Source organism: Podarcis tiliguerta (assembly GCF_965153285.1).
Source record: "Podarcis tiliguerta genome assembly, chromosome: 4".
NCBI lineage: Eukaryota > Metazoa > Chordata > Lepidosauria > Squamata > Lacertidae > Podarcis > Podarcis tiliguerta.
This window is the reverse complement of record NC_139537.1, coordinates 1,436,719-1,449,785: the sequence shown is the minus strand read 5'-3', so window position 1 is coordinate 1,449,785 and position 13,067 is coordinate 1,436,719. Positions and strand designations below refer to the sequence as shown.

Here is a 13,067-nt window from a genome sequence, read left to right as displayed (position 1 = left end):
CTTTCAAAATGTCTTTTAAAGCTCTAGCTCTCAGTCTCTTTGCTTTGATCTATATACAAAGGCGGAAGGCGGACTTCCTTTTTGCACCTTACCGCTTCAGTTCCCAATTAGTCCTTTTACTTCTTTATCTCCAATCTCCAAATCTTCCCCTACTCACGGATAGTTGCTTTAGATCCAAATTTTCAAAAGAAGAAGTCGGCACTCTCCGGTAACAGCTATGCGGCTTCACTCCAAAGAAGCAGTTGACTCTCAGCACGGCGCCACACACCCCACTTTGCTTCGGAACCCATAACTGGGCTCCTTCATCGATTTGGGGGGGCGCAAAGGGTGCCCGCCGAGTCCCACATTCGCAGGCTTCACCCACCTGCGATCTGAAGGGTCCCCGCTTCGCCGCAGCGGTACAGACCCGATTTCTTCAGAGCTCTCCCCTCCAGAGATCAGAGGGATTCCGCCATTACCGATGGCGCCGACCCGGAAGTCTTGACTGAAGCCCTTTCCACATTCCATACACTAATAGGGTTTCTCCCCTTTATGAATTCTTTAATGTTTAGTGAGATTGGAGCTCATACCGAAGCTCTTTCCACATTCCATGCACTGATAGGGTTTCTCCCCTGTATGAATTCTTTGATGGGAAGTGAGAGTGTAGTTCTGACTGAAGCTCTTTCCACATTCCATACACTAATAGGGTTTCTCCCCGTTATGAATTCTTTAATGTTCAGTGAGATTGGAGCTCATACCGAAGCTCTTTCCACATTCCATGCACTGATAGGGTTTCTCCCCTGTATGAATTCTTTGATGGGAAGTGAGAGTGTAGTTCTGACTGAAGCTCTTTCCATATTCCATACACTAATAGGGTTTCTCCCCTTTATGAATTCTTTGATGTTTAGTGAGATCGGAGTTCATACTGAAGCTCTTTCCACATTCCATGCACTGATAGGGTTTCTCCCCTGTATGAATTCTTTGATGGGAAGTGAGACTGGAGCTCTGATTGAAGCTCTTTCCACATTCCATGCACTGATAGGGTTTCTCCCCTGTATGAATTCTTTGATGGGAAGTGAGAGTGGAGCTCATACTGAAGCTCTTTCCACATTCCATACACTGATAGGGTTTCTCCCCTGTATGAATTCTTTGATGGTAAGTGAGACTGGACTTTAGATTGAAGCTCTTTCCACATTCCGCACACTGATAGGGTTTCTCCCCTGTATGAATTGTTTGATGGGAAGTGAGACTGGAGCTCTGACTGAAGCTCTTTCCACATTCCACGCACTGATAGGGTTTCTCCCCTGTATGAATTGTTTGATGGGAAGTGAGACTGGAGCTCATACTGAAGCTCTTTCCACATTCCACGCACTGATAGGGTTTCTCCCCTGTATGAATTCTTTGATGGGAAGTGAGACTGGAGCTCATACTGAAGCTCTTTCCACATTCCACGCACTGATAGGGTTTCTCCCCTGTATGAATTCTTTGATGGTAAGTGAGACTGGACTTTAGATTGAAGCTCTTTCCACATTCCGCACACTGATAGGGTTTCTCCCCTGTATGAATTGTTTGATGGGAAGTGAGACTGGAGCTCTGACTGAAGCTCTTTCCACATTCCACGCACTGATAGGGTTTCTCCCCTGTATGAATTCTTTGATGGGAAGTGAGACTGGAGCTCATACTGAAGCTCTTTCCACATTCCACGCACTGATAGGGTTTCTCCCCTTTATGAATTCTCTGATGCCTAGTGAGAGTGGAGCTCTGACTGAAGCTCTTTCCACATTCCACACACTGATAGGGTTTCTCCCCTTTATGAATTCTTTGATGGGAAGTGAGACTGGAGCTCTGACTGAAGCGCTTTCCACATTCCATGCACTGAAAGGGTTTCTCCCCTGTATGAATTCTTTGATGGGAAGTGAGACTGGAGCTTGTACTGAAGCTCTTTCCACATTCCACGCACTGATAGGGTTTCTCCCCTTTATGAATTATTTGATGGGAAGTGAGGTCAGATCTTTTCCTGAAGCTCTTTCCATATTCAATGCACTGATATGGTTTCTCCCCTGTGTGAATTATTTGATGGGAAGTGAGATGGGAGATCATACTGAAGCTCTTTCCACATTCCATGCACTGATAGGGTTTCTCCCCTGTATGAATTCTTTGATGGGAAGTGAGACTGGAGCTCTGACTGAAGCTCTTTCCACATTCCATGCACTTATAGGGTTTCTCCCCTGTATGAATTCTTTGATGGGAAGTGAGACTGGAGCTCTGACTGAAGCTCTTTCCACATTCCATGCACTGATATGGTTTCTCTCCTGTATGAATTATTTGATGGGAAGTGAGATTACAGCTCATACTGAAGCTCTTTCCACATTCCATGCACTGATAGGGTTTCTCCCCTGTATGACTTCTTTTATGGGAAGTGAGACTGCAGCTCTGACTGAAGCTCTTTCCACATTCCATGCACTGATAGGGTTTCTCCCCTGTATGACTTCTTTGATGGGAAGTGAGATAGGATCTCTGACGGAAGCTCTTTCCACATTCCACACACTGATAGGGTTTCTCCCCTGTATGAATTCTTTGATGGGAAGTGAGACTGCAGCTCTGACTGAAGCTCTTTCCACATTCCACACACTGATATGGTTTCTCCCCTGTGTGAATTCTTTGATGGGAAGTGAGATTGTGGCTGCTACTGAAGCTCTTTCCACATTCAGTGCACTGATAGGGTTTCTTTCCAATGAGATTTCGTTGATGGGAAGTGGAATGGGAGCTCTGACTGCAGTTCTTTCCACATTCGAAATTTTTACGTGCCTTCTCCACTCTGCAGATTGTGTTGTGGTCACCTTTGTTCTTGATTTCCAATACATCACAATCTGCAATGGAGAGAAAAAGGGATTAGAGCCTCAGGAACAAATGGAGCCCCCAGTTGTGGAATAATGCTCATTAAATTTGTTGTCAAGAAGGCAGTTGGCTGTGTGTTCATTACCTTCGTTATTTGTAATAAACCAATGTATTTATTATTGGATTCTAATCATTGGTTGAATGTTGCTTTGTTTGAAGTAAGTTACGCATTTTAAAATTTTTGTACTTTTTTCATTGGATTAGATTGTTGTTAATATTACTGTTTCATGTTTATACAGTAGCACCTTGGGTTACGTAACCCTCGGATTATATAAACATCAGCTTAGGAAAGCGACAAATCCATGCGCATGCGCAGAACAGTGATCCTCAGGTTGCGAAAACCTCGGGATCTGGACGGACTTCCGGAACGGATCCCATTCGCAACCAGAGGTACCACTGTATATGTGCTGGAAGCTTCCCAGATTGGCTGGGGCAACCCAGCCAGATGGTCAGGGTATAAATAAAAATTATTATTATTACTATTATTATCACTGCTAGTACTACCTGGCTCTTCTCTGGGGCAGATGTTGTTTGGCCCACTCATGGCATCCCCTCCATCTCCAATGTCATTTGTCTCTTTGGTCAACCCAAGACTGACAGCAGCAAAAACAAAAACAGATAGCCTTACAGAAGCTACTTATCTATTCTAACAATTCTGAAGCTGACATTTAAGATGCCTGGGCAGTTCAGACAAGCCCAACCGTGATATAAAGAGGCAGAACAGGAGGAAGATTGTTCACAGAATAAGCTGTAATTTACTATTTCTTGTGGGGGTCTTAGGTTCCCAGGTGTTGTAGGGGGCGCTGTGAAAATATATGAGGTTTGTCACATAGAGGTATTTTTTGAATTTCCTGGCAGATAGGACGATCCCACACGGAGGCTTACCAAGAGAGGCCACGAGCCCCCAATTCTCCTCCATTACGTCCTTATGCAGAGCTCTCTGGTCAGGATCCAGCAACTCCCACTCCTCGTCCGTGAAGCGAACAGCGACATCTTCAAAGCATACTGGACCCTAAAAGAAAAAGGGAAATGTCCTCCTCTGAGACAGCAGAAATATGATCTGCTCCACAATGCTCTGTTATTTCCTTCCTGTTAATTACTGTGTTATTTCAATAGGATTGCTTTGCTGCACATTTTAATTATTGGTACCTATTTTAACACTTTAATTGAATTCTTTTATTCTGCATTTTAACTGTGGGTATTCGTCTTTTTGCAAATAGGTGGTACTCCAGCTTATGTTTACGTTATTCTGCCTATGCAAGCATTCCAGTTTCCCCGATGGAAGGATCCACTTTCTCCTCTCCTCGTGAGTTGTTCTGGGGAGTTCCCTCCCAATGCCCTAGAGCCAAATTCAAGGTTCAGGGGGGCATGGAGAGGGGGAGGAGTGGGGGGCAGGCCCCATTTTGCAGCAGATAGGGCTGGCTAGGTGAATCCTGGAAATTGTTATCATCTGTCCGCTGCTTAGAAGCCTATTTTAGCATTCATTGATGAATATAGAGATACAAGAAGCCTAGTTTGGATGGCCATCTGTCTTGGGTGATCTAGCTGAGATTCCTGCAATGCAGGGGGTTGGACTTGATAAACTTTGGGGTCCCTTTCAACTCTAGGATTCCATGAAAACTGCAACTACAGATGAATCCTACTGGCGAAATTCAGAAGGCTGGTGTCACAGTTATATGGGCAGGAAATCCCACAGTTCACAGCTGGAGTTTATTCTTTATTAGCAAGAGCACGATGTTCACAGACTTGGCTGAGTTTCGGGCCTCTTGAGAACAGCAGCTCATTCCCTGAGCCTCTTCCTCCACACAAGCAGTTGCAAAGAGTGAAGGCCCCCGGCTTCCCACAGCTTTCCAAGTCCCCTCCTCTCTGGGGTTTCTGGCAAGCGATTCAACAATGCGCCAGTGTGCAGCCTGCCTTTGCTCCTCCATTGTAAGCCATCTGCTGGCTCTGAGAGACAAGCAGGGAGGGTGGCTTCTGGCAGAAGGAGAGGGAGCCCCCGGTGGCTCCTCCTTCTCCTGACTCACCTCTGCCTCTTGACTTCCCTTCTCCCACTCGTCTCCTTCCTCTTCTGGACTGCATTCTGCCACAGAGTCTCCCAGCTCACTAAGCCCTGTTACCCCTTCAGCTTCTGATGCCTCCTCTTCCCAGGCTTCTCCCTCTTCCCCCTCTGACCGCTCATCCTTTCTCCACTTCCACTCCTTCGGCTCTGAGCCATCTTCCCTTCCTGGCTCCCCGGCTGCTTCCTCCCACCATTCCTCTGTGCCCAACCAGTACATCACATTGCTCCATCCCTCAGCCTCTGTCCCCACAAGGCAGCTTCCCCTGACCTGATCTGGTTCCACAGCTGCTGTTTCACTTCTGCCCCCATGAAAAGATGGATCAGGAGGTCTTGCTAGCATCATTCTGTCACCTGCAAAAGAAAAAAAGGTAAGCAGAATGCTAGGATTGCCTGCTTCTCTCACCGGGGAAACAGGACATCTCTAACTACAGATGGGCTTTGAGAAAGCCTTACCTGCTGAGTGCAGTTGAAGATTTGTGCCCATTTCATGTTAGGTGTGCAGAAATAAGTTTCCCCTCCTCTGAACCCTTGTTCCCAACCCCCCCCCAAAAAAACCCAAGATGAAAAGAACCCTCAGATGAGTTGGAAAACCAACAGAATGAGACCAAATGGAGAAAAGCCACCTTCCTCCTTACCCAGTGGCCTCTCTCTGGTGTCCAACGGAGGCCTCTCTGCCTCACAGGAATCCAGGTCCATTTCTGCAAAACGATCCCTTTTCTGAAAGAACAAGGATTCAAAACTGTAAATGAATGGTGAGAAATGTTAGAAAGAGAATGACAAAGACAGAATCTTTAAGGGTGTTAGTTCTCGCCTCCTCCCTCTTCTGCCTCTGATTCTGCACTTCATTCTGCCTCAGAGTCTCCCAGCTCACTAAGCCCTGTTGCCCCTTCAGCTTCTGACATCTCCTCTTCCCAGGCTTCTCCCTCTTCCCCCTCTGACCGCTCATCCTTCCTCCACCTTCACTCCTTGGGCTCAGAGAAATCTTCCCTTCCTGCTTCCCCGGCTGCTTCCTCCCTCCATTCCTCTGTGCCCAACCAGTCCATGACATTGCTCCATCCCTCGGCCTCTGTCCCCACAAGGCAGCTTCCCCTGACCTGATCTGGTTCCACAGCCGCTGCTTCCCTTCTGTCCCCATGAAAAGGCGGATCAGGAGGTTTTGCCGGCATCCTTCTGTCACCTGCAAGAGAAAAAAGGTAAGCAGGATTGCCTGCTTCTCTCACAAGGGAAACAGGACATCTCTCTTTTTTTAAAAGATATTTATTAAAGGTTTTTTAGTTACAGAAAAAAGTATAAAAAAAGCAGAAACAATGAAAGAATGACAAATTTAACAAACAATACATCAAAGATAAGAAAAAGAAAAAAAAGAAAAAAAAACAATACATCAAAACAGCATAATAAAGAGAAGGAAAAAAAACACATCCAAATTCCATGTGATTATCTTTCATTTACTTTTTTCCTTGTCTTCCTCACACCTCCCTTTTTTGTATTCTAGTTCAAATTAGCTAATTCAGCAATTCCTTTCTCTCTTTCTCAATTTTCTGTTCTATAATTTGTCTTAACATAATCCAACTTTAAATTTTCCACTATAGCCCGTTAACAATCAGTTTTTGCTTAATTCTTTATCACATTTCTGCTAAAACCATATAACTTCATTCCAATATTCTTCTAACATTCATTAATTTTGCAATATTTCTGTAAATATACTTTAATTTTTTTCCCCAATCTTCTTCCATCGACTCTTCTCCCTGGTCTCGGATTCTGCCAGTCATTTCCGCCATTTCCATGTAGTCCATCAGCTTCATCTGCCATTCTTCCCGGGTGGGTAGATCTTGTGTCTTCCAATACTTTGAGATGAGTATTCTTGCTGCTGTTGTAGCGTACATAAAAAATGTTCTATCCTTCCTTGGCACCAATTGGCCGACCATGCCCAGGAAAAAGGCCTCTGGTTTCTTCAAGAAGGTATATTTAAATACCTTTTTCATTTCATTATATATCATCTCCCAGAAGGTCTTAATCCTTGGGCACGTCCACCAAAGGTGAAAGAAAGTACCTTCAATCTCATTACATTTCCAACATTTATTATCGGGCAAATGATAGATTTTTGCCAGCTTGACTGGTGTTATGTACCACCGGTAAATCATTTTCATTAAATTCTCCTTTAAGGCATTACATGCCGTAAACTTCATACCTGTGGTCCATAACTGTTCTCAGTCTGCCATCATAATGTTATGCCCGACATCTTGTGCCTATTTAATCATAGCAGATTTCTCCGTTTCATCTTGAGTATTCCATTTCAGCAGCAAGTTATACATTCTTGACAAGTTCTTAACTTTGGGTTCTAACAATTCTGTTTCTAATTTTGATTTTTCCACCTGGAAGCCTCATTTTTTGTCCAATTTATATGCCTCCATTATTTGATAATAATGGAGCCAATCTCGCACTCTGTTTTTCAATTTTTCAAAACTCTGCAATTTTAGCCTGTCTCCCTCTTGCTCCAAAATTTCCCAATACTTCGGCCATTTGGCCTCCATATTGAGTTTTTTCAATGCCTTCGCTTCCATTGGTGACAACCATCTGGGGGTTTTATTTTCTAACAGATCCTTGTATCTTATCCAAACATTAAACAATGCTTTTCTGATAATATGATTTTTAAAGGCTCTATGAACTTTAACCTTGTCATACCATAAATATGCATGCCAACCAAATACATTGTTAAAACCTTCCAGATCTAAAAGATCAGTATTTTCAAGAAGCATCCATTCTTTCAGCCAGCAAAATGCGGCTGATTCATAATAGAGTTTAATGTCTGAAGAAGAAGAAGAAGAAGAAGAAGAAGAAGAAGAAGAGTTTGGATTTGATATCCCGCCTTTCACTCCCCTTCAGGAGTCTCAAAGCGGCTAACATTCTCCTTTCCCTTCCTCCCCCACAACAAACACTCTGTGAGGTGAGTGGGGCTGAGAGACTTCAAAGAAGTATGACTGGCCCAAGGTCACCCAGCAGCTGCATGTGGAGGAGCGGAGACGCGAACCCAGTTCCCCAGATTACGAGACTACCGCTCTTAACCACTACACCACACTGGCTCCCAAATCCACCTCTGGCAGGGCAAATCCACCTCTTTCTTTAGCATCTGTTAATATCTTGAAATTTATTCGAGGTTTCTTGTCCTGCCAGACAAATCTAGAAATATCTCTCTGCCACTTCTTGAAACAGTCCATTTTGTCCACGATTTGCAATGTTTGAAACAAAAACAACAGCCTTGGCAATACATTCATCTTTATGACAGCAATTCGGCCTAACAGTGATAGTTTTAAATTTGACCATCTTTCTAAATCCTTTTTCACTTCAGACCAGCATTTTTCATAATTATCCTTAAACAAGTTCACATTTTTCGCAGTCATATTAACCCCCAAATATTTCACTTTCTTAGCCAATATTAATCCTGTCTCCTTCTGAAACTTTTCTCTCTCCATCGCAGTTAAGTTTTTCTCTAAAACCTTGGTTTTCATCTTGTTTAACTTAAAGCCTGCTACCTGACCAAAATCTTGAATTAATTCCAATGCTCTTTTAGTACTAGATTCTGGCTCCTGTAAGGTCAATACCAAATCATCAGCAAATGCTTTCAATTTGTACTGTTTAGCTCCAACTTGGATACCTTTAACCGATTGATCCCTTCTTATCGTATTTAACAAAACCTCCAGGACCGATATAAAAAGCAATGGAGAGATTGGGCACCCTTGTCGTGTTCCTTTCTCGATCTTAAATTCTTCCGTCACCACATTATTCACAATTAGTTTGGCCTTCTGTTCTGAATAAATTGCACCTATACCGTTTCCAAAACCTTCACCCACCCCCATCCCCTGTAAATTCTTTTTCATAAAACTCCAAGAAATGTTGTCAAAGGCTTTCTCCGCATCCACAAATATCAAAACTGCTTTAGTGTTAATCTTCACTAGTTTTTCAATAATATTAATTATGTTCCTTGTATTATCAGACAAGTGTCTGCCCGGGAGAAAGCCCGCTTGATCTTTATGAATTACTTCTGCTAGTACTTTTTTTAATCTTTTAGCCAATATATCTGCAAAAATTTTGTAGTCCACATTAAGCGGTCATATGGGGCGGTAATTCTTAAGTTGTGTCTTTTCAGTCTCTGTTTTCGGTATAAGTGTAATATAGGCTTCTTTCCACGACTCTGGTGCCCTTTCCCCCTCCAATATTTCATTACAGACTTCCTTTAAAGGTTGTATTAACCATTATTTCAGAGATCTGTAATATCTTGAAGTCAGTCCATCCGGCCCTGGAGATTTACCCAGTTGCATGTTCTGAATGGCCACTTCTACTTCCTGCACTGTGATTTTGTAGTTCAACATTAACTTATTTTCCTGAGAGATTTTTTGTAGTCAATTAATTTCCAGAAATCTATCAATGTCCAATTCTTTCTGCTTCTCCTGTGTATATAATTGTTTAAAATACCTCTGGAAGCACTTTCTAATTTCCACTGGATTCTGTATATTCTTTCCTTCCACTTCCAAGTTCGTAACTGTGTTAAGTTTTTGTCTTTTTTTCAATTGCCAAGCCAGAGGTTTTCCACACTTGTTTGCCGATTCAAAAGTCTTTTGTCTCATCTGTCTAATCTTCCATTCTATTTCCTCATTCATCATTTTCATATATTGTACTTGATATAACCTTATCTCTCCTGTGTGAGTGTCTGGGGGCCCTGCTCCTTTCTGCCGCTTACCATCTGGCCCAGGGCGGGGCCTGAAGCCTCACAGGGACTGCTGCGCTCTGCTGCCCAGGAGGACTCTCCTGTGTGAGTGTCTGAGGGCCCTGGTCTTGTTGCTCACCATCTGGCCCAGGGCGTGGCCTGAAGCCTCACAGGGACTGCTGCGCTCTGCTGCCCAGGAGGACTCTCCTGTGTGAGTGTCTGAGGGCCCTGGTCTTGCCGCTTACCATCTGGCCTGGGGCGGGGCCTGAAGCCTCATAAGGACTGCTGTGCTCTGCTGCCCAGGAGGACTCTCCTGTGTGAGTGTCTGAGGCCCCTGCACTTGCCGCTTACCACCTGGCCCAGGACGGGGCCTGAAGCCTCATAAGGACTGCTGTGCTCTGCTGCCCAGGAGGACTCTCCTGTGTGAGTGTCTGGGGGCCCTGCTCCTTCCTGCCGCTTACCACCTGGCCCAGGACGGGGCCTGAAGCCTCACAGAGACTGCTGCGTTCTGCTGCCCAGGAGGACTCTCCTGTGTGAGTGTCTAGGGGCCCTAATTCTTCCTGCCACTTACCACCTGGCCCAGGGCAGGGCCTGACGGGCCTCACTAGGACAGTTGCTGTTACTGTTGGTACTAAAGGGTTAAGAGGTAACAAGTCGCTCTAATCACTGAGCAGCTGGAAGTCATTAAGCATCCAGGAATGTGAGTTAGTTTGTATAAATAGTCAGTTCACCCGTGTGTTTTCCCCCCGCCCCCTTTTTTGACCTGACTCGCAGACTCAGTTTGTGGCCATGGGCGTGTTTGCTGATATGAGTTAAGTTTAGAGTAAAGTTTTCTTTATGCCGGAGATAAAAGCATGTGTGCTTTATCGCCAGGGTTTTTCTTTTGTAAATAAAGGGGTTTTTTGAGTTCCAAAGTGCTTCTTCCAGGATTCTTCATTGAAAGGTACTGACTCTCCTGCCTTCTTCAACAGCTGCACGAAATTCTCTGCTGAGATAAGATTTATGGTGTTGGAAGCGCACTGGACGTTTACTTAACATTAAAATAATTAAAGTTTAATGGACAGTTACTGCTGGAGGGGTGCAGAGCGCTTTTAAAATGTTTTTTTTAAAATTTCTTTTGAATTTTTTGTAAGCAGGGGGGTGGGGGTGGGATGGATGTTTATTGGGCCTGGGAATTTGTTTGGTTTTATGTTTTTGTAATTTTTACTGTTTTTTGTTTTTATTGTTTTATTGGTGTGTTTTTTAAGGTGTTTTTTTGTTCTTAAGGGGAGGGGTCAGGGCTGCTGGGGAGTGGGTCCCAGCCAACAAAATGGCTGGGGCATGTTCCACAGGGGGGGATGCACTGGGACAACCGATCTCAGTGATCACGGGTAGGAGGAGGAGTTACGCTAAGACCAGACCATGTCATTACAGAGGAGGCAGGTTTAGTCGTTGTCTGAGGACTATCCCTGCCTCCGGGTCTGGTCCTGACCGGATGGATACTAGAATCAGCAAGGGATACCCACATGACCTGAAGGTGCTGCTGTGCAATGCCAGGTCAATGATTCATAAGACCACTGCCATCCATGACTTGATCATGGATGGAGGACTTGACCTGGCATGTGCGACAGAGACTTGGTTGGATGAAGCAGATGGGCCTGTCCTTGCCGCTGTTTGTCCACCAGGTTTCTCTTACGCACAGCAACCCGGGTCATGTGGGCGGGGAGGGGGGGTTGCAGTGATTTTTAAGAAGTCATTAGTTTGCACCAGGCGTCCTATTGGGAAGACCCAGTTTTCTGAGTGCATGTTCTGGAAGTTGGGCAATAGGGGCAGTACAGGATTCCTACTGGTGTACCAACCTCCCCGCTGCACCAAGGATTCCCTGCCCAAGCTGCTTCAGGTCGTGGCGGATGTTCTCCTGGAGACACCTAGCTTGGTCATCCTAGGGGATTTTAACATCCATGCCGACACAACCTCCCATCAGATGTCAAAACGATAAACAACTACCTGACATTCAGAAGACATCTGAAGGCAGCCCTGTTCAGGGAAGTTTTTAATATGTGACATTTTAGTGTATTTTTCATCTTTGTTGGAAGCCGCCCAGAGTGGCTGGGGAAACCCAGCTAGATGGGCGGGGTACAAATAATAAATTATTATTATTATTATTATTATTATTATTATTATTATTATTATTATTAATTATCTTTTAGAATCTCTTGCGACTTTGTTTTCGCCCTCAGTTTTTTCTCTCCTTCCTTTATTTTTTCCAGGATTTTATCTTTTTTCTCATTTTGTGTTCTCTTCTTGATTGCATCCTGTTGTATCAAAAAAACCTCTCATAACCGCCTTGCTTGCATCCCAAATTACTCTTTTTTCCACTGTAGTATTCATATTTATCTCGAAATAGTGCCCATTTTCCACTGCAGTATTCATATTTATCTCGAAATAGTGCCCATTTCATGTTAGGTGTGCAGAAATACATCTCCCCTCCTCTGAACCCTTGTTCCCAACCCCCAACCCTCAAAGAAAAAAATAACCAAGATGAAAAGAACCCTCAGATGAGTTGGAAAACCAACAGAACGAGAACAAACGGAGAAAATCCACCTTCCTCCTTACCCAGTGGCCTCTCTCTGGTGTCCAACGGAGGCCTCTCTGCCTCACAGGAATCCAGATCCATTTCTGCAAAATGATCCCTTTTCTGAAAGAACAAGAATTCAAAACATTAAATGAAAGGTGAGAAATGTTAGAAAGAGAACGACAAAGACAGAATCTTTAAGGGTGTTAGATCTCATTCCCAGAAAAAGGATGGGCCATCAGCAGACCATTTTGGGATGTTCTCCATCCTATTTGGAGCCCCTTGGGAGTATCCAGAGGAAAGTCTCTCTCACCTGCTTTCTCTCCTCTGCCTGACTCAGGAGGAAACCTTCTGCCAGGGCCACGGCCTGGGAAGTGGTCTCCGCTCCACAGTCCCTCACCCAGCTCTCCATCTCTGGTGGAAGGACAGGCAGGAACTGCTCCAAGATCACCAGGTCCAGCATCTCAGCTTTCGTGTGCCTTTCTGGCTTCAGCCACTGATGATCAAGGTGGTAGAGTTGGCTGCAAACCTCTCGGGGTCCTTTGGCCTCCTGGAAGCAGAACTGCCTCAACTGCTGGCTCTGCACCTCTGAGCGGAGGGTGTCCTCCTCACCCAGGATCTTCTGCACGGAGTTTTCCCAGAATCCCCCACTGCTCCCAGTTTGGATGGCATGGCCTCTTCCTGTTCCAGGGCCAGCTGAGTCTCGCTCACCCATCTGTGCTCTCACGAAGCCTCTGAGAGATCGGAAGGAACCCTTTGGTCTTCTGCCAAGTTCTGTCCGTCTAAATGAGAAGCTGAAGCAAATCCTACAAAGCAAATACATTGTTCTGTTACAAAAGTTGTACAATATCAGGAGAAGAAAAAGGTTCCCTGAG

General features: G+C 44.7%; 1 protein-coding gene across 1 annotated transcript; it reads right to left on the bottom strand.

The window, feature by feature from the left end:
• Positions 1-489: 489 nt before the first annotated feature.
• LOC310676863 (uncharacterized protein) lies at positions 490-12,604 on the bottom strand (the record flags this gene model as incomplete). Its single annotated transcript, XM_083439040.1, has 5 exons — positions 490-2,849; positions 3,763-3,889; positions 6,031-6,113; positions 12,234-12,315; positions 12,506-12,604. 5 exons carry the CDS (start codon positions 12,602-12,604, stop codon positions 847-849), a joined length of 2,394 nt encoding a protein of 797 aa, XP_083295166.1. The 3' UTR covers positions 490-846.
• Positions 12,605-13,067: the final 463 nt, after the last annotated feature.